This window comes from Gossypium hirsutum, chromosome A11 (genome assembly GCF_007990345.1).
Source record: "Gossypium hirsutum isolate 1008001.06 chromosome A11, Gossypium_hirsutum_v2.1, whole genome shotgun sequence".
Lineage (NCBI taxonomy): Eukaryota > Viridiplantae > Streptophyta > Magnoliopsida > Malvales > Malvaceae > Gossypium > Gossypium hirsutum.
Genome location: NC_053434.1, coordinates 6,194,984 through 6,219,461, shown reverse-complemented (window position 1 = coordinate 6,219,461; position 24,478 = coordinate 6,194,984). Strand labels below are relative to the sequence as shown.

General features: G+C 34.1%; 2 protein-coding genes, 1 long non-coding RNA gene and 1 other non-coding gene across 4 annotated transcripts; 3 read left to right on the top strand and 1 right to left on the bottom strand.

Annotated features, from left to right (window-relative positions):
• Positions 1-4,330: 4,330 nt before the first annotated feature.
• On the top strand, positions 4,331-4,402 carry TRNAQ-UUG (transfer RNA glutamine (anticodon UUG)). Its single transcript has one exon. It is a non-coding gene; the product is annotated as a tRNA-Gln (tRNA).
• Positions 4,403-4,832: 430 nt separating this feature from the next.
• Positions 4,833-7,745, bottom strand: LOC107923293 (probable serine/threonine-protein kinase PBL7). The gene is made up of 5 exons (XM_016853498.2): positions 7,331-7,745; positions 6,578-6,780; positions 6,293-6,482; positions 5,626-6,017; positions 4,833-5,402 (listed from the first exon to the last, which is right to left on the bottom strand). Exons 1-5 carry the CDS (start codon positions 7,428-7,430, stop codon positions 5,049-5,051), a joined length of 1,239 nt encoding a protein of 412 aa, XP_016708987.1. The 5' UTR covers positions 7,431-7,745; the 3' UTR covers positions 4,833-5,048.
• A 1,202-nt stretch (positions 7,746-8,947) lies between these two features.
• LOC107922936 (uncharacterized) lies at positions 8,948-11,655 on the top strand. The gene is made up of 3 exons (XR_001691472.2): positions 8,948-9,288; positions 11,076-11,190; positions 11,369-11,655. It is a non-coding gene; the product is annotated as an uncharacterized lncRNA (long non-coding RNA).
• A 4,038-nt stretch (positions 11,656-15,693) lies between these two features.
• On the top strand, positions 15,694-22,857 carry LOC107923842 (protein ESSENTIAL FOR POTEXVIRUS ACCUMULATION 1). The gene is made up of 10 exons (XM_041080805.1): positions 15,694-16,173; positions 16,825-16,887; positions 16,987-17,081; positions 17,365-18,213; positions 18,308-18,380; positions 18,495-18,632; positions 18,716-19,507; positions 19,592-21,949; positions 22,039-22,108; positions 22,290-22,857. Exons 1-10 carry the CDS (start codon positions 16,101-16,103, stop codon positions 22,717-22,719), a joined length of 4,941 nt encoding a protein of 1,646 aa, XP_040936739.1. The 5' UTR covers positions 15,694-16,100; the 3' UTR covers positions 22,720-22,857.
• The last annotated feature ends 1,621 nt before the right edge of the window (positions 22,858-24,478 follow it).

Genomic DNA, 24,478 nt, shown 5'->3' with positions numbered 1-24,478 from the left:
TGGTGTTTTTAGCTGCTCTAATTGAAGATAAATGAAGAGAAATCTAGATATTTCCTATTTAGTCCTAGTTTTATTTAGTTAATTTTGCAATATTCCAATTTTTCCCTTAATTTATCAATTTTCCTGCTGATTTCATGCCCTTGCGTCCAGCCCAAATAAATTTTGGGTCTAATTTCCTTTTAAATCCTTTCTCATTAGACTCTTAAGCTATTTAATCATTCTAGTAACTTTTACACCTATTACAATTTAGTCCTTTTCATTTAATTGACTACCCAAACATTAAAATTTCCTAACGAAATTTTAATACCACATTACTAACATTTCATAAATATTTATAAAATTATTTTCGACTTAGTTTTACGAGATAGAGGTCCCGATACCTTGTTTTTACCCAATTTCTTCAATAATTTCTTTTTCTAACTAACCACTAAATCGGTAAAATTTTTCTATCAATATTTTCATACGATTTTCCTATCATATCAATTTTAATGCAAAAATATTGAAATAAATTTCTCTTTAAATCGGATTTGTGGTTACGAAACCACTGTTCCGATAACTTTGAATTTAGGCCATTACACTTCTTGCCTTGTTCCCTTGTTCATTACAGTCCTGCTTTTTCATGCATAAACAGCTTGCAAGTATAGTTTGCTTGCCTTTAGTCTGCCATTTTTGGCTTGCACCCTCTTGAGCTTACATTTAGATTGTCTGCCTTTTTGGCTTGCACCCACTCAGGCTTGCATTTAGACTGTCCGCCACTTCAGCTTGCAATTCGACAAGCTCTCACTTTGATAGGCTCGCACTTTACTTACTGTCTTCAACAGGCTTGCAACTTTACAACTTGCATTGAGCTTCACCTTTGACAGACTTGCACTTCATATACTGTCTTCCTTGAAACTCCTCATTCAGCTTATCCAAGCTCGTTTGGAAGTCTCACAGGGGTGAGTTGTTCTTGTCTTCTCTACAAGCAGCCCTCAAAGATGACAGGCTTTAACAGCTTCTTATCTTTCTTAACAAACAGCAGAAGCAGAAACAAGCCTTCAAAGGTGACAGGCTTTAACGGCTCCTTGCCTTTCTAGCAACAGAAGCAAAAATTCTAAAGGCCCTCAAAGATCGTAAAAGCTCTGATACCATGTTGAGATTTTTGACAACAACAAAAAAAAAACAGAGCAGAGGAAGAAATATAGGACACAGAACAAGAAAGCAAGAAAAAATTTACTTGCTCACAAACGTGCAGCAAGGAAGCAATAAACGTGCAGCAAGGAAGCAATCTGATATGCTTAATTTTTCAATAAGAAAAACAATACATTTATAGGCAACTACATCATCTAACACTACCTAACAACATTAAGTAGCCTAGTAACTTGATAAATATTGCTTGTACAAACAAACAAGCCACCTAACCTAGTCTTTCAATACTTAAACATATCAAGCTGTCATCAGCTTGTTCATTTCCAACTAGGTTGATTACAATGAAACTAAACAAAAAACCTAGCTATTACAGCAAGCATACGTGCTGCAGCATGCACAATTGCTAGCACGTACTTCATCCGGAAATATTTTAGCTAAACAGCCTTGTAACATTTTGTGCTGCAGCATGTTTACAAGCTGCATGCACTTTATCCGGAAATATTACAGCAGCTTCATTTGTTGCATGCATTTTAACCAAAAATATCATAGCAGCATGGTAGGCCAATTTTCAACAATCCCATGGCCTCGCCTCAACCAACTCATAGTTGACAGACTTGATGTTAAGGGCGATCCTTGCCCTCGTCGTAAATGGGCACTACTATCTTCCCATTACTTTCACCTTCCCATCACTCTTTACCATGCTTTTTTTTTTCTTTTTTTAAGAGCTACCGCTGTCTTTCACTTTACAAGTGTGTTTATATATAAATTGAAGTGCAGGAGATGGAAATTGCTAGATTATATTAAAATGATAAAATTTTAATTATTTAAAAATATTTAAAAATAATTAAAATCAAATTTAAGAAATTAAATTAAACATATCAACAATAATTATATTTTAATTAAGATGGGGAATTTGAAATTTAAATTGACGTCACTATAATCACCGACAAAGGACTGGGTGGTGCCCTGGTTGAAATTTAAATTGTTTGGTAAAAATATAAATGTCAAATTCAGAAGCAGAAGAAGTACACATGACTGTGTTGGGTGGGAGAAATAAAGTGTATAATAATTACATTGATTTCGAGGATAGATTTTATGCACAACAGAAAAAGAAAAATTCTATGTATCTATTTATACGAATTAAATATTATTATCATTAATTTATAAAAAAATATATTTTATTTTATTTTTAAAATTTTTTAATGAAGTGACCATCTAAATAATGTAAATTAGATTATAACACACTCACCATTCGAGTGAAAAATTTTGTATAACAAATATATTAATAAAAAATTATATTAAAAATAAATGAATATTTGATTGAATTGATAAATTTCACCATGTGTTAAATTCAAATTTATTTTTAAATTTTCTATAAAATATATATATATATATAAAAGACAAAATACCCTTGAAATAATATCTATTGTTTTGTAAAAAAAGAGAGGGGGCTTTAATAATTTTTAATTGAGTTGGTATTTAATTAACTTGTGACATCAACTCAGTTGAACACATTGTATATAGTACATATACATGTATTGACAATTATCAAATATAAATTTTGTTAGCATTAATTTTCAAATATTTTTATTTAATAAAATAAATTCTAAAATTATTTAATTAAATTTAGAAAAAATATTTTTCAAGTATTACAAATTCAATAATAATAATTTTAGTAAACAACTTAGAAATAATTTTAAGAGGATTTGGGAGTATTCAAAAAATTTTGTGAGTTGTCTAACCCTTGTAAAGCAACTTTCAAGCCAAGTATTGATATTTCTTGAACAAAATCTAACAAAGTTTTTAAGAGAGGTATAGTATCGGGGGTGTTTGGTAAACATAGTTTTGAACATTTTTTAGTTGATTTGAACATAAATTGAGAATTGAGTAGTTAAACATTTTAATTATAGTGTTTGGTGAATTGAGGTTTGCAAGAACTTATTAAGATAAAACCTCCAAAACAAATACGCTGGGATGAACAACTTTTTTCAACAACTGATTGAAAATGAGATATGTAAAATACATATCTCACCATGCATGCTAAAAAATTATTCTCTTTGTCACATGCTCTCAAACCTAATAGAGTTTCCAAGATATTAATAGTCTTCAAAAAAACTCCATTGTGAAGCTACAAACAACATTACCGTGAGAAATTTTCAATCGAGCTCATTCATCATTGAATATTTATATACTCTTAATTTATTTTCAATTTACTTGTATAAAGTGATTTCTTATGCAACTTTATATTAATTGAAATATACTACTTGACAAATTTATTTAGAGTGTGACATAATTCTCACTAATTTACATACTAAGACCATAACATAATTATTACTAAGAATATAGATTATATTGATACACTATTAATATTTATCAATTTCTACAAGGTTAATATTTGCAAATAAGGAACTTAAGAAATTTGTTCATTTAAATTTTTAAAAAAATTCACTAATTAATTTTCATAATGGATGTTTTAATTCTTTGGGAATAATGCTTTATTTCAATAATTTCACCCAATAAAAACTAAAGTATTATATATTAACAAATAAATACTTAACAATAAAATATGTCGTGCCATTATTTGTCATTTTACACATATCAGCTTTCAGCTATCAATTGAGTTTTACCAAACACTCTTAAATAAACAGTTAATAGAATCACTTGGTCAAATCAATTAATAAAATTAGCTGGTCAAACCAATTACTGCAATCAGCAACAAGCTATCAACCAATTGCCAAACAGGACCATTGAAACTTATGTTCCAAGTCTCAATACCTAACAACCAAGTCTAGCTAAGAGCTGAGATTGATTTAGACCACAAGTAGTCACATGCTTTTTATGAACAACAAGGTCTTGATACTTACTCCTCATAATATCAAGGCTTGCTTGTGAAGTCTCGATACCTTAATTCTTTTAATAAATATTTTTCAGTTAAGTCTTGATACTTATTTTAAATACCAAAACTTCACCTTGCAATCTGCATTTAATATATAAAATCAATACTTCTAATTGAAGATGATATGAAGGAGGCTTGAGAAAATTAATTGTCAAATTGAATGAATTAACCAAAACAATAATTATGCATTAAATTTGGATATAACTGGAAATGGAAGAGGAATCAATGTTCTTCAACGAAAATGTTCTAATGTCCTTTAGTTATAAAGTTACTTTATAAATAATTATAGTACACGACCCCAAAAGGGGTTCCATGGTGTAGTGGTTAGCACTCTGGACTTTGAATCCAGCGACCTGGGTTCGACTCCCGGTGGGACCTTTTTACCTTATTTATGCCCCTTCACTTTTCCATTTTTTATGCTCTCTTTCTGTGAAAAAATAATTGCATATATACGATTATTTATATTGCCAAAGGGGTGCTATCTATTTCCAATTTGGTGCATGTTATAATTATATAAATACTTAAATGACATGATTATCTTATTTTACTTTTTTTTTTCTAATTTTTTTCATACTTTCACCGAGTTGATGTGATTTGGCTCATGAAACCGAATTCAACAGTGCTTTGGAATAGTAAAAATAAAAGAAAAGTTGGTCACTAAACTTCTTTAATGTCTGAGCTTAGAACATGTAACTTGAAAGCTTACTTGGGTGGTTAAACAAATATTAGCAATATGGTAAATCAGAATTCATAATTGACAGACTTCATAAGAGCAGGAGGGTTTTTTTTTTTTTTGGGGGGGGGGAAGGATACTTACAGATTGAATGTTTCATTTATATACATATAATTATACATATGTAAATATATACATGACATGAATCATGAAATGAAAAAGTTAAGAACATGTCATGTACTAGAAGTTTTCTACTATTGATTCTTGATTTCAGTGACTCAACAACATGCTACATAGTACATATGAATTAAGAAAGTAGAACTTTACCACATGATTCTTTTTTTCTGAACCCTATCCTACTGGTCCTTTTTTCCCTCTCCAACTCTCTCCCCACATCTTGGCCTCGGCAACAGCTCGTTCTCTTTCGGAATCAACGTCTAACATCCTAGTCGTTTTGTTTGGAGAGCCATTGTTCTCAAGCCCTTCGGGGTTATCCCTTTTGGTTTCGTTTGAGTCGTATGGATGGGTATTGAAATAATCCAGGGCAAGCACTACATCACAAATAGAGGGTCTGGAATTAGCATTTTCTTCGATGCACATCAAGGCCACTTCTAGAGCCTTCTTCAAGGTAGGTTTTGAAAAGTGACCTCTCAGCAGTGGATCTGCTAAGCTCGTAATGTTCATTTCATCTCTAAACGGTCGTACCTACAAAAAATTGAGTACATATAATGATAGGTCAGAAAGCATGCTGCTGGAGAGTATATTTAACAAGGAGAAAATTAAAATCCATGCCATCTTCAGCATGAGCACTATATTCAGCAAAAACACATTTTGCCATCTGCTTCACATCAAGGTATCCAGGGAAAAATACATTGTGTGAAGTAGAACAGTTTCAGTGATAATGTTATATCATGTGAAGAAGTATTACCCAATCAACAAGGAACCGTTCTTCACGACCACGGCTCTCATCGAAAGCTTTACGTCCAGTTATGAGCTCCAATAGGACTACCCCAAAACTAAAGATGTCAGACTTGGTAGTCAATTTTCCACTAGCGAGGTACTCGGGTGCACAGTAACCATGGGTTCCCATGACCCTGGTGGAAACATATGATTTATCTCCGCTTGGACCAAATTTTGCAAACCCAAAATCAGAGAGTTTTGGGATGAAGCCCTCACCTAATAGTATGTTAGATGATTTTAAATCTCTATATATAACAGGAGGACTGGCTCCACAGTGAAGATATTCCAACCCTTGGGCTGCACCAACAGCTATGTTCATTCTCGTGTTCCAGTCCAAAGGTTTCTGATCAGATGTAAGATCTGCAAAAAAACGTTGCTTATCTATTTAGTTTACAGTAAAAGGTATCGTTCGTGGGAAATGAAAACGAAAAAGGTTTGTGAAAGGATGCAGAAACATAGTCAGAATGTTTAACTGTTGAAAAACTAGCAGGAAAAGAAACTAACAAAGGGTTTTGAAGCTGTAATAGTGAGTGAGTGTCCCTCAGACTCATCCTGGAGGTCTAGATAGAACCAGTGAAAACGATTTTCTAACAAATGAATTCATTGACAAGTTTAAAGGAGAAGGCATGGATTACAATGGAGGTGATCTTCCAAGGATCCCTGTGACATGTACTCGTAGACAAGCAGGCGCTGATCCCCTTCGGCACAGTAACCAATCAAATTGACAAGATTAGGGTGATGCAAAAGTGAAAGCATGAGGAACTCCACAAGGAACTCCTTTTCTCCTTGGAGACCAGTCTTGTCAAGTTTCTTAATAGCTACAACCTGCTAACAACCATAATGCATGCGATTACAAATGGATATATGGGGAAAATTTTGTCCAGTAAGGAGGAAATTTAAACAGGCATACAAGAATGTACCTGACCACTACTTTCTAATATTCCTTTATATACAGCCCCGAATCCACCTTGCCCGATCATGGATTCTGATCTGAAATTTTTTGTCGCCTTTGCCAGTTGTCGATATGTAAAAGTCTGAGCCCTGTTGCCAGCATTAGGCTCTTCTTTCGGAGCTGATGGTTCCTGTCCTAAGGCTGCACTGCTTTTTGTTCCAAGTCCAATTCCTGTTTTTCTACAGGCATAGTTAGATTGGCAGAATAAACTGTATCATGCCACTTTGTTAGACATGAAACTTCAGAGATGTTTAAAATCGAAAATTGTTTAGGTGTATTATCAAAGTGTGCAAGAGAAACATATTTCGGTATTAGTTTGGTTCATTTAGGCAGATATGATAAAATCTTACAAATTACAGCCTCAAGAAAGATGCAATACAAGCAAAAGCCTAGTTCAGCTAATCAACAACAAGAGTGCTTCCATTCCATGAAAAACCTAGTTGGCTTAGCAGCAATGTTTTTCAGCAGTAGTAGAAATTAAATAGGATGAAATTTTGTTCAGCTTCCTACCCTGTTGGGTGATTCAATCTATAAATTAATATAAGCCATTTTCTATACATATTCTTCTCATGTAACATTCAAAAGAACAATTTGAAATTCCCAAACGGAAGAAAGCATTTACAAGTTTACAACCCCACTAAAATTCCCAATATTCTATCCATCAAATTCACATTGCTCCTATAATCTTGGAAAAGAAAACAATTGCATGAAAGAAACTGACCAGGAGATTCAGGAGGCTTGGGTTTCTTTCCAGGTTCTTTCTTCTCACCACTCTTCAGCTTCTTACCTTTCCTCCAACCAAAACAAGGGCAATAACCCATTTGCTCCTATCAAACTCCAATTGAACAAAAAGCTTTCACCTTTTCTCTTGTGGAAAAGCTCTGAAAATTGAAATTCAACAATAAAAAAGCTTCACTTGACAATTAAAAGTTAAAAGAGGAATCTGCATTTTGGCCTTCCGTGTTGATTTCACGAAAACAAGAATCAAATCAACATCTTTTGTACGTATGAAATTTGAGAACAATCAAAACAATCCAAATAAATAAATAAAAACACGATTCAGAAGAAAACATGCGATGCTAATGTTATGGTAACAAAACAGTTTTGTTTTTTTTAGTAAAAATATCATCTTTCCAAATAACGTCTTTTGGGATCATGGTTTGATAAAATTATGTATACAACTCGTAAGAATAATGACAAAACTAGAAACGTTGTTGTACCAAAAAAAATTAAAAATTAAAAATTTTATCATTAAATCAAAATCTTATTAATATTTCCAACCATTAATTATTGAAGGAAAGTCACTCTTGTAAAGAAGTCTTCCAAGTATAGATGAACCCCACAACGGATTAATATATTCCCCTAGTTGAGTTCGAATATTTCATTTTTCCACTGAACCTACCAAGCACATGTTTCCCTTAGTAGGTGGTTGGGCGTTACGCTTGACAGAGCATTCTCACTCCATGAATTTTGTCTTCGACTCTCGACAAAGTAAAGAGACACAATTTTGATGTAACTTGAGGATAGTATCAGCACATTATTTTTATACAATGATGATTTGAACTCAAGATATTCTTAAGGAAGTTGATCACTCGACCAACAGATTACAACTTGGGGTTCGATAATTATTTTTTCTTTCTTTAATCCTTATATTATTCTTATATTAAAATAATTTCTAATGTAAACATAAATAATCAATGTATCATTTATGTCCGTTTTACGATTTATGAATATTAACCTTTCAGGGGTCTAGGGTTGCTCCTCCCGATAATGTCATCTCCAATGTTGAAACTTGCATTTCTTTTAAAAATGCAATGTATCTTACCACTCTACCCAACTATTGTTGTCATTGCCCGTGGATTTACACATTAATTTTTTAAAATAATGTATTTTAATTACTATTATTAATTTTTAATTATTTATTTAAATTGTTCAACATAATTAAAATATGATAATTTATTTAAAAATTTAAAAATAATAATAAATTTTAAAAATCATAATTAAAATATTTATACAATTTCAATGTGCAATATAATTAATGTAAAGTAAAATTATTTGAATTAGCCTAAATTTAAATAATCATTGTATAAAAAAGTTATTGGAAATAATAACTAATAAGCATAATTAGAATATATAAATTATTTTAATAATTCAAATATACTGCTAATAAAAAATTTTAATCATTGTTAAAACATTTCTACAAATAATTAATATAAATATAAGACATTTGATTAAATTGTATAAATGTATTTTTTTATAAAATTTTATATCTAAGATATAAAGTTGCTTATTAAATAAATAATTAAAAATTACTATTTAAAACTAAATTAAGGGTCCATTTGTTTGGTGTAAAATGTTTTCCGAAAAACATTTTCTGAAATTTCTGGTGTTTGTTTTGTGTAAAATGAATTCCCATAAGAAAACATTTTACAAACACGGGTAAAATCAAAAGCAAATTTTGGAAATTGTCTTACCGATTTCTAATCCGTAAGACATTTTCCCTCTTCTCTTCTAAGTAGTTGTTCTCCCTCTTCCTCCGACTCCTCATCTCCGTTCGTTGGCCTCACCGCACCATCTTTGCATCGTCGTCTCTGTCGGTCGACCGTCGGCCTTGCCTCTGTATTCTGAAGAAACCCTAAAACATTAGGGTCCACAGTCGAGAAAAATTCATCCCTCGAGGTATCTGCATATTTCTCTAATGTCTCATCTCTGATCGATTACTCTTATGTTTTCCTTCGTTTTCTCTCTAATTATTGTTTCATGTAATACAAAAATTTTTTTAAATAATAAAAAAGAAAATCGAAGCCCTTCGTTTTTCAACTTTGTCTTACCCGATCAATTTGAGCTACAGTTTTGTGTTATGATGTGGATATTGAGTGTTGGGTTTAAATGATTGCTTGATCTTAGCTTGGACTCACACTAACTTTAGACTCAACTGTTAGTATTTTCTGGTTTACTGGTTTCAGGTAAAGCATGGTTGTCTAGTAAACAAGAATTATGATGCTTATAGGTATATTTAACTTGTGCATCAGTAACTGTAACTTCTACAGATTTCTTGCCTTCACCTTGACTGAGTAGCTACAATGGAATCTAAAAATCAGTATAGGTATTGTGCTCCCAGGATTCTGGTTTGCTAGTAGTCCTTTTTTATCCATTAACTCCAAAATTCTAGTGATATGTTCTTGATTTTCCACAAAGTTAGCATATTTCTGGTTGTTAGATTCCTTAAGTGTGTCCAGTTGAATCTAGAATGGGTATTGAGTCTAGTTCCTTCTGCCATTTCTTTGTATTTCTTGTGCTTTTCCAGCTTCTATGGCTGAATCTTGACTAGCTCTAAAACCAAATTTTTACTTAATCAAGAATTGAGAAGAGAGGCCAGAGAAGAAAAAGGAATTTGAGTCTGTTCAGTCATAATCTCTTAATACAGAAACTATACATATATAATATCTAACAATAATTCCTTGCTAATAGTTGCCTGATTTCTGATTTTGCTTGATGAGCTTGCCTGCACAATTTTGCCACAGGTATTTGACCTTGTTGAGTTGGCATTTGTTGCAAGGTTAATAGTGTGCTTCAGAAATTGTCCTTCAATGCTATGTTTATACATTAGGGATCTGCTAGTTTTTCTATGTACGTCCTCTGTCCTAGCAATAGAATTGCTCTTCCTTCTTAGAGAGTTAAGAGCAGGTGACTTACATGTGATGAAGGACAAGATCATGCTAGTTCTATTGGAAGTGTCAATAAAAGTTTGGATATCTGTTGCTGGCATTTTGTACAAGGATATGTTGGTCATTTCTTTTACTTCAATACTTTAGCATTTGATCCTGCATTTTCTCATATTAAGGGGATAATGATGTGGAATTTATCATGCTTATTGAAGGATTATATTTTGGACATGTTTCATTAGTTTCATATTATGTTTTATTGGGTTCAATTGTAAATTTCAGTATCGAGGAAACTTTTTGTCATTTTTGATTGAGTGAAATTTGAGTTTCAACTGTTGTTTCAGTAGAAAATTTTCAAATTTTTTTATGCCCTTTTGTTTTCCTTGGATAACTAAGAAATCACCCAAATAAATGTTCTGAATAAGATGTTTTGTAATGTCATGTAACTACTACTAGGATTATGTTGAACTTGAACATGTAGCAAAACTGGAAACTTCTTACATAGGTCGGCTTCTAGCAGTACTTTGTGATAAACCATTTGCAGAGTCTCATTGTATTTTATTACATACATCTGAATAAGATGTTTTGTAATGTCATGGAACTACTACAAAAATGTCTTGGTTCTTCTTGAGCAAGTATAAAATTTTAATTGTTCTTTTATGCTTGTAATCAGGTATTTGAATTTGCAATTACTTTTGTGATAAAATCATCAATGTTCCATCGTGTAAAATGAATTTGCAATTCTATCCATTTGGTTTTTTAATTTGTGATACTAGGAGTGATTTTTTTTTAAATTTGTAGAGAGTTAAGGCATTGCATATTTGGGACATGGATGTTGTAGTTGAGCCCGGAATTGGATGGATGGAACTTAATGAATACTTGGAGCCATATGGTTTATTTTTCCCTCTTGATCCAGGTCAGTTTGTTAGAGTTATCCTTGCAACATATCATTTTCTTAATGAAAAATAACTTATTGCAACATTCAGCTACACTCCTTGATGAAAGGACCATATATATATATATATTATATTATATTATATATTATTTATTGGCTTGAGTGTAACATTATCATCTTAAACCATGTTGACCTGCAGGGCCTGGTGCAACAATAGGAGGCATGTGCGCAACACGCTGCTCTGGATCTTTAGCCATGATGTAGTTGCTACTCTACTACTGTCTTTCTTTGCATTCCCTAGTTTCCCCCTTAGTCTGTTGAAAAATTACATCTGAAATCTCTCTTACTGAGGTTTGTAGAATTTTCATTTCAGCAATTTTATACCAAACAAGTGTATTCAGATATGAAATGATGGATGTTTTTTCTCCTGGAAAATGTATATCTCTGTTTAAACTTCTGAAAGAATGCATAGGTGTTGATTCCTCACTGAAAACATTTTATGCGATTAGGGCACTTATATCTTCAATGCCTATATAGTCCATGTTTTAGTTCACCATGGGTTAAACAATGGTCTACGGGCTTTTGTGTCCCTTTTGATAAATAATAAACATTAAAAACATTTAAATGCCTCACATACTGAGGAGTCAGCTTGTGCCGTTAGTGACCTTTTTCAGTAGAACAATAGTTATTTTCAGGAAAATATATGTAAAAACAACTTTTCTGGAAAATATTTTCAGGAAATCTGCCAAACAGCAGAAAATATTTTACACAGATTCATCCAAACACTAGAAAATATTTTCTGTAAATCATTTTACAAAAAAGTAAAATATTTTCCAGAAATCATTTTACGGAAAATATTTTACTGGCAAACAAACGGACCCTAATTTAATTTAATCTTTTTGGTTGATGAAAAAATTAGTAATTTGAATATAAATTTTTTATTTATTATATAAATTCATTTAATAAAATTAAAATTTTTATTTATAAGCATGATAAATATGTTATTAAGTGAATTAATTTAACCAAATAATTTGTAAAATTAAAAATCTTATTTATAAATGTGATAAATCTTATAAATAATTAAAATATATTAAAAATGATAGGTTCAATAATATAATGAAAAAATTATATTTATTAATTTAAAAGTTTCTCCAAACTCGCGCTTTTATAGATTATAGAATATAGATTTGTATTTGCATCATTCTTTGTTTGTTTGAAGTATTTTGAATTTATGATAAACTTTTAACATTATTTTAATTTGTCTTATGTGATGCCATATGTGCTACCGTTGTGTTCTTAATGTATTTTCTCAGTAAAATATTATAAGCTTATGTAATTTTTTTTCAATTATTCATTTTATTTCATAGGAAAAATATTACGAGCAAACAATGGCAAAACATTCAATCCAGACAAAATTCAATAAAGTCTTAGGGTGTGTTCTCCATTGCTTTTGGGATGAACTTTTGCTAAAAAAAGTGCTTTTCTCTTAAAAGCAATGAAGAATACATATCATTGAGACAACTTTTTTAACTTTTGGGATGAATTTTTTTAAAGATGAAAAAGCAGTAAATTTTAGCTTTTTCAGCCAAAAAGCACTTTTGACTGTTATTTTATCTTTTTAACCTTACTTTTTGACTTAAAATATATTTGATGCTATTATTTGTGTTCTCTTTCTTGGTTATTTAATATGAGTTTTACAAATGTGTTAAAAGTATTAATTAAAAATAAAAAATATTTTTTTAAATAATACAATTGTGCCAATATCTAATTACAAATATTTAATTATTATATTTAAATATTTAAATATAGTTTATATATTCTAATTAAATTTAATAAATAATTAATATTAATTACTTAGAAATATTTAAAATTAATATTATATATTAAAATATTAACAATAAGTTATAATAGATTATTTTTTTAAATTTTACTAAAATATCATAATATTAACTAATTTGAACATTATTTAAATATATATTTGTTACTTTATAATATCATGTCTAAAATGAATATTTTACTTTTTAAAAACACTTTTTGACAGCAATATCAAACACTTAAATTTTTCCAAAACACTTCTCAAAAGTACTTTTCCACAGCACTTTTCAAAAGCACTTTTCAAAAGCAATAAAGAACTGGCCCTTAATCTCAATTACACATAACGAAAAAAGCGACTGGAGACCTCGATTCCAAAAAAGCATTATGCAATCTTTTATACATAGATCATGGTTGATATATATATATCTATTTAGCTTTTTCTTATATTACACGTTTTGATTATTTTATTTTTAAAAAAAAATATTATGTTGTGTTGAAATATCTTTAACTGCAAATATGATCAATAAATAGTGTATCGTAAGTTCTTGAAAAGTCAAAGTATAATATTACTATGTATTAAGTATAATTATAATTTTTTTTAAAGAGATTGAATAGAAATTTTTTGTTTTTGGGAGGTGGAAGGACAATTTTATTTTATTTAAGAGATTTTCCGTTGGGAGGGGGAAAGACCCATGCTTGTTGATCCCCTCTTTTGGCTACAATATGACACTATCAACGCAGTGTTCCTTGCTTGGTTATATAATGGTTAGAGCAGCAATGATATGCATCTTTGCATTTCCCACGTAGTCAACTGTATTTTACCAGGCTTTTCAAAGGTTTCAATGTTTTTATAATCATTTGTCATTTGCTTTCGCAATATTTATATTTTTTAAATAGAAGTTCAAGTAAGATCTTTTAAGATTTGAAATGTGATGATTTCCATTATGAAAAAAAGCATTAAAAGCAAATATGAAAATCAAGAAGTTTATACAATAAGGTATAAAATTAGAATAGATTTTATGACCAAATACAAAATTTCAAGAAAATTCTACATAATATTGTTTTTCTTCAAAGAAAACCATGCTACCACAAGAGAATTCAAAAATAGGAGAGGGCATAGAAAGAGTTCAACATCACACCCTTTCAAGTGGAGGTAACCATCAAATCAAACATGGAAGTAACTAAATAGCCGGCCTGGGGCATCAGTCTCTACATGTTCAACAACAACTAAGGAGGTAATGAAAACTTGGGGAGCGATGAAAACCATATGATCTATTACTATTGCATACCAATAGATAGAGGAAGCCCAACATCAAAAGGGGAGCAATGGGTTAGGAAAGTAGCCCCCAAAAAAGCTTCTGGCAAAACCAGATAAAATAAGTCACCACAAAGCAATTTACGAAGCATGGTGACTCGCTACTTAAGCCCTCAAAAGAGCCACCCCATTTCCAAGGCCAAAATCCAAAGAGATTGATTAATTATTAGATTTGAATAAAAACATGTTGAAAAAGAAATATGAAAAATAGAAACGAAAGGAAGAAGAATGGAAAAAAGAGAAGAAGCCATCGGCTGTAGGCTCAAGGGTTGTCATCATCGCCTTAGGGCAACTTAAAGTTAAACAAGAAGAGAGAAACACATAATGAAAAAGAAAAAGAGAAAAAAAAAATATGAAGTCAATTAGGATGCAGAACTTTGGGCAATCTAAGTGCTGCGAGTAGTGCAAGTGTCCGTATCCAGGACAACTACGGTAATTGGGTGATTGGGACCTACCGCCATATTTCTAGAGTTAGTAGTGTAGAAGCAGAACATTGAGCACTACGTGATGGTTTCACCCTTACACACGATTTAAATATTTTGAATATGGAAATTAAAAATAGATGCTACTATTGTGCTTTATTTTATGAAAGTTTTTTTCTAATCATAATATTGTGTTATCTCATTTTATTGATAAGTACATTATGTTCTTCCATTCTATTAAGTTTTAGCTATTTAAAATATGTCTTTTATGAAGGAAATAAATGTGCAAACTTCAAAAGTAATTTTCCTTTAACTTCTCCCTTTAACTTTATTATAATGATTTATTTCATATGTACTCTAATCTTTCTTGTTGTTTAAATTCTTTGCTACTAAATGATACTTAAAAATAACTATATATCGAGACTTAAGTTAATTATTTAATAAAAATATACTCATTTGAACAAAATAACTTTAAACTCAACTTACTTTGTGATTATTTTTTAACAATACATTTTATTAGATATAAAACATTTTTGTGCAAAAAGCAATTATGCGGGCATCATTTATTTTGGTTTGAGAATCACGTAGTACACATCATATGCGCATTGTAAATGTTTTTCCAACTTATATATATATATATTTGCAATACGTTTGTACCTTTGTTTTGAAGGTAAATACTCCAAGTGATACCACTATACCTATATGGCTTATGCAGGAGGGCATAAAATTGGAGTAACAAGTAACAATACCGGTGCCCGAGCTTAGTAGAAATCTAGGGTTAAAATGATAAATTTCTAATTTAAATTTTTATAATTTATAAAATTATTAAAATTATATTTAATCCTTCCAAAATATTGATTTAATCTTTTTAAAAATCGTAAACAGCATAAAATTGGAGTAAGGAATAATAAGTAAATTTGATTTTTTTTATGTTTTTATATAGTTAATAAGAAATACAATACAAATTATCAAAAATATATTTTATAGCTACATTTAAATTTCAAGTAAAATAATATAAAATATTCATATATTTCTCTCTCTTTTTTTTTTTCCATCCCGAAAGGGAAACTCCCCATTTCAAACGAAACGCATAAGTTTTGTTTTATTTATTATTTATCATCCAAGGTCTCTCCTTAAAAAAAAAAAATCAAAATCCTGTTCGTCCTTATCAAAATCAGACCCGAACCTCAAGTTTTAGAAACCCTAGCCATTTCCGCTCTTTCGTTCTCTGCAGAATCATTCCCTCTTCAAATCCTCTATCTCTTTTGCTATTGAGCCATCTGATCTCACTCTGTGTCGCCATTTTCCAGAACCTTGAACGCCGCCTATTGCCCGCTGCGATCTCTGCCTTTTAGATTCTATCAAATTTCACAGTCTCGATGGCTGACGGAAAACTCGATCTACCCGATGATCTCTTACCCTCAAAAATCGGCTCTGACCACTTCGCTAAAGGTATTGACACATTTCCTTTTTTTTTCGTTTTAGTTTTCGTTCTCTCGTTTTTTATACTACAACTTTTAACTTTTTGGATTCGGATCGCGGTTGTTTCACATTTTAATTCAATCCTCACGTTTGTCTCAAATTTTATCCGTTTACGAAGTTTTTCTTTATTTGAATTTGAATAGTTTAATTTATTAATTCTAAATTTCAGATTGCGTTGATGATTCATTTATTTTCCCCTAAGATCTCGTTCAATTTTGTTTAATTGCTTTCTGTTACCGCGCATTAATTTAACGGTTTTCGCCAGAAAGGAAAAAAAGGAAATTCACGATTGTTTCTATGTAAAATTGTATCAGCTCAAATCGCTCCTTTCAAATTCTCCAGTGATTAGAGAATATCACTTTAGTTACTTCTAAAAATTATTGGGAAATTTTAACTGACGGCCCTGAAGTTGATATATAGTACTACGGCACGTTTTATTCTAATTATACGGAAAGATTATTCAAAGAAACGTTCATCTGTTACATTTAGGAAATTTGGCAGTTCAATCTCAAAGCATTTTTTTGTTTTAAGGACTGCATGAATACAAGCTTGAAAAGTGAGGTTAGACAGTTTCTACAGCTTCACCTATGCAGTACTTATCTTAGTTTCTGTTATTGTTAGATGAAGCTTGGGATAGGAACTTGGAGGAGAAAGGACTGACTGGGCTACTTGATGACAACAAAGGTAATAATATTTATCTTAATGTTGAAATCTTGTATTTTTAAAATCACAGGAAGCTCTTTTCTTGCAAGAGTTTAACTTTTTTTTTATTGTCACCAATAGATCAACCAACTTCGGAGAGCAGCATACCTCTGTCCCCACAGTGGCTCTACTCTAAAGTAGCTGAAGCAAAGACATTAACTGTTGGAGCATCTGGGGTATGGCACTTTTATTTCTCTTACCAAATGTTTTAAGGGTGCTGGTTGCCATATGGGTGTTTAATTTGTTAGTTTCTAGTTTCATTTACTTCTCTGTAGTGGAAGTATGGGTAAGTAGTGTATATGGTTTCAAAAAAAAGTAGCTTGACTAGATTTGAAGAAATTATTTTTATTTTCTTGGTTTATTATGCTCATCACAAATATATATTTGACTTAGAGCTTGTGGCTATTTTTCATTTTGGTTTGTATTGTTTCAGTTTTATAATTTGTTTCCTCTTAACAGGATACAAAAGCTCCGAATTTGTTGCCTCATGGAACCCCTGGTGACCCAAATCTGAAAGATAGTTGGCGTTTAGATAGTTCTCAGGACAAGAAAGAATGGAGGAGGACTGCACCTGATCTTGAAGGCAGCCGACATTGGCGTGAAGAGGAGAGGGAAACAAGCTTACTTGGTCGAAGAGATCGCAGAAAAGAAGATCGTCGCACTGATATTTCTTCAACAATGGATGTTCCTGAAAATAGGACTTTGTTGCCTTCAGAACGGCGTCAAGATGTTAGTAATCGTAGTTCAGGGCATGAATCTCGAAGGGGCAACAAGTGGTCTTCGAGATGGGGTCTTGAAGACAAAGAAAAGGATTCTCGAAATGAGAAGAGGACAGATGCTAAGAAGGAAGATGCCCCTTCTGACAAACATGCAATTGCTGGTGGGGGACGCACAGCTTTTGAGCGCGAGAACGATTCTCGTGATAAATGGAGGCCACGTCATCGGTTGGAAGTTCATGCAGGTGGGTCTGCTTCTTACCGCAGTGCTCCAGGATTTGGTTTGGAGAGGGGACGAGTGGAGAGATCAAATGTGGGTTTTGCAGCAGGACGAGGAAGGCCAAATTCCAATGGGAGCCTACAAATTGGGAGGCCACAATCTGCTTCTGTTATTGGAGCTCTTCCTGTGGATAAAAACATGACCCTTAATGCATATTCCTACCCAAGAGGAAAACTCCTTGACATGTACCGCAAACAAAGGACTGCTCCAAATTTTGACAACCTACCTGATGAGATGGATCATTTATCCACAGTAACACAAAAAGAAATTGTTGTGCCTTTGGCATTTGTTCCGCCTGATGCAGAGGAAGAGGTCTGAACCTTCTAGTTTGATTTATAGAAGAAGAATGTACTCATCTTTATCCTTCTATATGGTTGCCTAAAATCTTCTTGCGCGATTCTTACAGGCTGTCCTTGGAGATATATGGAAAGGAAAAACAATAAGCAGTGAAGTGGTCTACAACTCATTTATGGATGCAAGTAGGGATCAAATGATAGCATTGCTTCTAGTGTTTCATTTATGTTGTAACTTACTTACCTAGTAAATAATTAAGATACCTTTGACAGGATAAGTTATTTGCCCTGTGATTTCAGGTGAAGGAAAAGAGTGTTTCTCAGTTAACATGAAGGATAGTGTTGAACCTGGTGAGAAGGCTGCTGTAAACAATAATTTTGAGGGGAGTCATGCTGAGACATTTTATGTGTCAGATTCACAGATGATTATGAGCAAGGGTAGGAAACTTTCGATTTTAGTTGTTGGCTATCAGCAGTCCGTTAAGGATAATATTAATGAAATTTTTTGTTTGTCATTACAGAAATGAATAGTTCAAAAGAAGGTGTACAGAGATGCATGCCACCATCTGATGTAGATGTAACCAATGCTTTGGGGTCAGATAGGGAGATGGGTGGTTCGACAAATTACATGGATGAATTAAAATCTTTTGATAATCGGCAAGTAGCTGATTTGAAAATACAAAAGGGCTCTAATGTGAAAAACAATGGATCATCCATGAAATTTGGAGGGGGCGAGCTTCCTGAAGACTCAAGTTCTCTGTTTGGTTTTCCGTCACTACAGCCTACTCTAGGCTGTAACTCGATAAATGTTGAGGGCAATATTCCTGCACATTCACTGGAAAGTGCTATGCCTCCTGAGGATATGAGCCTGTGCTATCTTGATCCTCAAGGGGTAATTCAGGGACCGTATTTGGGGATTGACATAATTTCATGGTTTGAGCAAGGTTATTTTGGTACAGATTTACCCGTTCGATTGGCAAATGCTCCTGATGGGTCACCTTTCCAAGAACTTGGTGAAGTCATGCCTCACCTAAGAAGGAATCCTGGTTCAGCCTCCAGTGTTAGTGCAGTTACCAGAATGCGAGTACCTGATCGTTTTGAAGGGAGCTTGGAAGAGACCATATCTTCTTCTGCTCCTGCTCCTGCTCCTGCTCAGGGATCTGCCATTGGACATGAGCAGCAGCAATCTTTGTCACCTTTTGAGGCATCTGGTACTAACTTTCATTTAAGAGGGCCTTCTCAAAGTTATCATTCTGAGCACCAATTTTATGAAGATCCAAACATCCATAATTTTGCTGTTGCTCAAGCTGATGGTAAGTTCAATGGGTTGCCCCTACTGTTTATATTGTTAATAATTGACTCTGTTAATGATGCCTGCCTTTCCACGTGTGATGCAGAAATCTTTTTTCCAGGAAGGCCTGGAAGTGCTGGTGCTGACCATTTGAAAGTTTCTGCTGAGATGCAAGATCCTTTGCGTCATCCTGCAAGTCATTTATCCATTGCAAATGAATTTTCAAAAACCAATGCACCTCATCGGGGTGATGAGTTGCTCCCAGAGGCTTGGTCTGATGATCATAGAAGAAATGCTGTGTTTAATCCTAACATTCATCTAGGCACTAGTGGTGCTAGGCCATTATCTCACAGGGAGCAAGAACACAATGGTTTGGACCTGGTACAGCACTTAATGTCACAAAAGTTGCCCAATGAACCTCTGCAAGAGAAAAATAATTTCTTTCATGGCCTTCCACATTCGACCGGATTTGGTGTGGAGAACATCCATAGTTTTGATCTGATGCAGAGCAAGAATCTCAACCATCAGCAGTCAGTCCATCATTCAGCTCCGCATATGGAACATGTTTTGGAACTTCAATTTGAACAGCAGCGGCAGTTGGAACTACAACGCCAGCAGCGTCAGTTGGAGCTTCAGAGGCAGCAGCAGTTGGAGCATCAGCGGCAGCAGCAGTTGGAGCATCAGCGGCAGCAGCAGTTGGAGCATCAGCGGCAGCAGCAGTTGGAGCATCAGCGGCAGCAGCAGTTGGAGCATCAGCGGCAGCAGCAGTTGGAGCATCAGCGGCAGCAGCAGTTGGAGCTTCAGCAGCAGCAACGTCTGTTGGAGCTTCAGCGGCAGCAGCAGTTGGAACTTCAGCAGCATCAAAGACAGTTGGAACTTCAGCGGCAGCAGGAGCTTCATCACCACCAAAATGAACTGTTGCAGCAGTTGCAACAACAACATCTACAGCAGCAGAATTCTCAAGCTCAACAGATTCTTCTTGATCAATTGCTCCAGCATCAGATTTCTGATCCTGGCTATGGTCAGGATGTATTTGATGCTGCTAGAGACATCCAACTTGATCAGGTTCAGTTACAAAGGCATCTTCTAAGTGAATTGCAGAATAATTCTCAAGCATCAAGGCACCTGGATCCATCACTGGAGCAGATCATCCAAGCAAAGATTAACCAGAGTGCAGTCCAAGGGCAACAGGCTGATTTTTTGGATTTCATGTCGCAAGCAAAGTATGGCAATATGCTTCCTTTGGAGCATCAGCTCCGTCTTCAACGAGAGCAGTTTCAAGTACAGCAGTTATCTAGGGCGCTGAGCCAACAATTAGGAATAGAGGAGGATAGACAACTTGCTGGTTCTTTGTCTGTAGATGAAGTTGGTCAATTTGTTAGGAATCCTGGCATTCATCCCCAGGCTCAATCAATGGAGTTGAATGGTTCAGATCTTCACCAGAAGAGGCTTTCATCTTTTGAAGAGCAAATCAGCAATATTAAAAGGAATCATGCTTTGCGGGAGCAACAGCAGCGAGTAACTTTTGACCCCAGCCCTACAGCATTTGCCAGGTCTGCTCATTCTGCTGCTGCTCCTGGGATGAAAGTAGACAATGTAAATTCTCTAGATCTTGCTGAACATCTCTATATGCACTCTAACAACCAACTGGGTCCATTTTCTTCTGGTAACCACACTTTTAGCCAACAAACTTTGGGTGATGCATATGCATCTCGTCCAGATTTAGTCTACCACTCTGGGAAAAATGAGCAGCTAGAAAATAGTTGGGGTGGAAAACAGATGCAACAATTAAATCTTGAAGCAGATTTGCAAAGAAGGGAGTCTGAAGTTGATTCAAGCACTTGGGCATCAGCTGGAGGGATTCATGAAAAGTCTAAGAAAGCTTTAATGGACCTTCTTCACCAAAAACTTGGTATTCAATCGACAAGGTCATCAGAAGGAGATTATCAGTATTCTACTTCATCTTCCAGAGGCAGGGAAAGCTTTTGGCCTGTTTCTGAGCCACAAGCTTCCCATTTTCCTTTTACTCATTTCTCGAATCAGGAAGTTCATGTAAACAACTCATATCTGGAAGGCCCTCAAAATTCCAATTCAGGTGCCTTATTGCAAGATCATTTGTTTGGAGTTGCTGCCAGTGGTGGTGTCAACCAGGTGGCTAACTGTGAACGAATGCCTCATAAATCCAATCCGGGTTCTTTTGCTGTAGATCAGTCATTGTTGTTGGGCGCTGAAGATCTGTCTTCTAGTAGTTATGCAGATGCTAGCTTAGTGTCAAAATCTGCTGTGGATAAGGAATTGGGCGAACTGGAGGGGAAGGAGAAGAAAAATGGATTGAAAAGCATGCTTTCAAGGACTGGTTCTGTGTCGGGGTCTGAGGACAATATTTTAGAGCAAGTAGAGATGCCTTTGGACTGTGCTGACCTACAAAGTAGAACCCATATCCGTCACGATTCACTTAGTACCGGTAATCTTCAAAAAAAAAAAACTCATTAAATGGCCTTTAGGTTTTTTTATTTTTTGTATGAATTAAATCATAAAAGTGAAATGGTGCAGGTGGGAATGGCAGGTTGTACAGTAATGAAATTGGATTAGAGAAATCTGTAGAAGACCCTCCTAATGATAGGTGACACTCTTTTCTCTCTAATGTTGATGTTGGTGAATTTTTTTTTTTGTTGGTGGGGGGGGGGATTTTATTTAAACCGCTATGACGAGTCACCTTCATAATTGACATTTGACACGAGTGCACATCCGACTAACTCTTTTTATAAAGCCATCTAATCTAAATAAGCTCGTCTTATTGGTAGGTTACTGTCTGGAGTGCCAAAAGGGGTTGATAAAGTTGCACAGATTTCATCATCCCAGGATGTATTTTCCGATCAAAACACAGTGCCATTTGTGAAGCAGAAAAGCCTTACAAGTCAGGCAAAGAGGACAGTAGAAACGGAGGCATCGGGCAAGATAGATGTGAGTATGAGAAGGACCTCATCTTATAATGAGGCTGCACTGTCTGAAGCATCATTCATGGAGATTCTTAAGAAGCCGGCTCTTCATGGGGCAGAGGTCCCCGTGTATGGCTCTGCTTTTGAGCCACCATCATCTGATGGTGCTTCACAAGCTGGACGAAGTGGCAAGAAAAAAGGGAAAAAGGGAAGACAAATTGATCCTGCCTTGCTTGGTTTTAAGGTTACAAGCAACCGTATTTTGATGGGTGAGATCCAGCGTCTTGACGATTAAATTCTCATTTACACGCACCAGGTCTTGTTGTACATTTTCGCTGTAAATTTTTTTGTTAGTTTTGTTAGGTTAAATGCTTAGCTTGGGCAAGCAAACATTTAAGGCGACGAGTTAATGGGAGTTAATATTTGAAATTCATCGATTTAGATTTTTTCCCTTTTTTACATAATTTTTTTTCCTTATTTGATAAAAAAATTGTTTTCTTTATTGTACTTTCATTTCAAAGTTTTTATGGATTCTAATATGTTGGAAACTGATAAGGTGCGAGTATCGTGGTTATGGTTCTCGATTTCGAATTTGTTCTACCTTTTTCTTTTTGTCTCTTGAGTTTTGCGCGTGGAGGTTGATCTTCCATTCTATCCCTGTGTATTTTTTTCCCATAATCGAAGAGCTTTAAGAATGCATAAATTTTGGGATATCAAAAGAAACAACATGAAGTTATTTGTGATCTTAGTATTCGATAATCGACTAAGATCGTTATTAAATTTTAGCTCTATCTATAGTGTCAGCATAGTGGTTACCCTCTCAAAAGGTCTGCTGGACGTATGTACCGAGAAATCTCATCAATAAAGTTCTGCAATCATGAATGAGCTTAACAACCAAGCTTAACAATAACATTGGTAATGTTCATTCTCTGAGCGAATAAAGGTCGGTCCCAAATAACCCAGAGTTGGTCCATAATGTTGGTGGTGGCGCCAAGGTTAAAGTGATTATCAGCAACCCAATTGCCACTAATCATGTATAAGGGCTCTCGTGTTAGTGACTCCTGTATTATCAAGGGAGGAGCTGTCAACAATTAACTTTGAACAAACCTTGTAAGGGGATTTTGCTTGGCTTGAAAAGATAAGGGATAACCACAATCTAGATCCATGGGAAAGAGTGAAGAATTCCACAGTGAGAGAGATAGCTTTAGACTGAATATCACTAACACTTAAGGTTGTATCAAAGATGACTGCATTTCTAGCAATTCAAATGCTTCAGAGGAAAAAAGCAAACATGGTTAGCCAAGGGATACGATGACAAGGAAAAGGTGTTTTGGAAGTTCTTAAGCCAATATGAGAATATTCCTTCGAACGCTAGAGTTCGAACTCCACCAAAAAGAGTTCACCATCTTTTGTAGAGCATCACAAGAATTAAGGGGAGCAAAAAGACACTCGTGCAGAAAATCGATAACCCTTGGGCAATTATTTTTAAAACCACCTCCTTCCTGAGCTTTGACAGAAGTTTATTCTTCCAGCTATAAATATTTTTACTCAAATGATCCCAAAGAAAGGAGAACACCTATTTCTTTTCCTTTCTCACAAGCAATGGCAACCCCAAATAATGACTATGGTTCAAAGGGGCTCAGACCTCCAAAGAAGAGCACACCATTTGTCTATATGAAAGTTCAGTGTTAGAGCTAAATAGAATTCTAGATTTATGATAATTAATAGATTGACCCGAAGTTGCCTCATAAGTAGAAAGAATAGTCCTAACGAATTGGCACTTCCCATCCTTCGCCTTGAAAAAGAAGAAGTTATCATCGGCAAACAAAAGATGTGAGACACTCAAACTCCCTCTACAAATAGAAATATCATGTAGCTCTGTAGAAGAAAATTGAGCCTTTCAGTACACAAAATAAACAAATATAGAGAAAGCAAATCACCTTAGAGAAGACCTCTACTCGAAATAATTAGCCCAACATCCAACCTGTTAAATGCCATATTATATTTAACCCGTCACATCCCAAATTTGGCGGATTCAAGAGAAAGACATAGTT

Excerpts from the sequence above, each read along its gene's own strand:
- LOC107923842 (XM_041080805.1), top strand. The coding sequence starts at position 16,101 with ATGGCTGACGGAAAACTCGATCTACCCGATGATCTCTTACCCTCAAAA. Across the intron at positions 19,508-19,591 it reads TGCTGTTGCTCAAGCTGATG|AAATCTTTTTTCCAGGAAGG; the intron begins GTAAGTTCAATG and ends CGTGTGATGCAG. Across the intron at positions 21,950-22,038 it reads TCACGATTCACTTAGTACCG|GTGGGAATGGCAGGTTGTAC; the intron begins GTAATCTTCAAA and ends GAAATGGTGCAG.
- LOC107923293 (XM_016853498.2), bottom strand. The coding sequence starts at position 7,430 with ATGGGTTATTGCCCTTGTTTTGGTTGGAGGAAAGGTAAGAAGCTGAAG. Across the intron at positions 6,781-7,330 it reads CAAGCCTCCTGAATCTCCTG|GAATTGGACTTGGAACAAAA; the intron begins GTCAGTTTCTTT and ends GTAGAAAAACAG. Across the intron at positions 6,483-6,577 it reads TATTAGAAAGTAGTGGTCAG|GTTGTAGCTATTAAGAAACT; the intron begins GTACATTCTTGT and ends GGTTGTTAGCAG.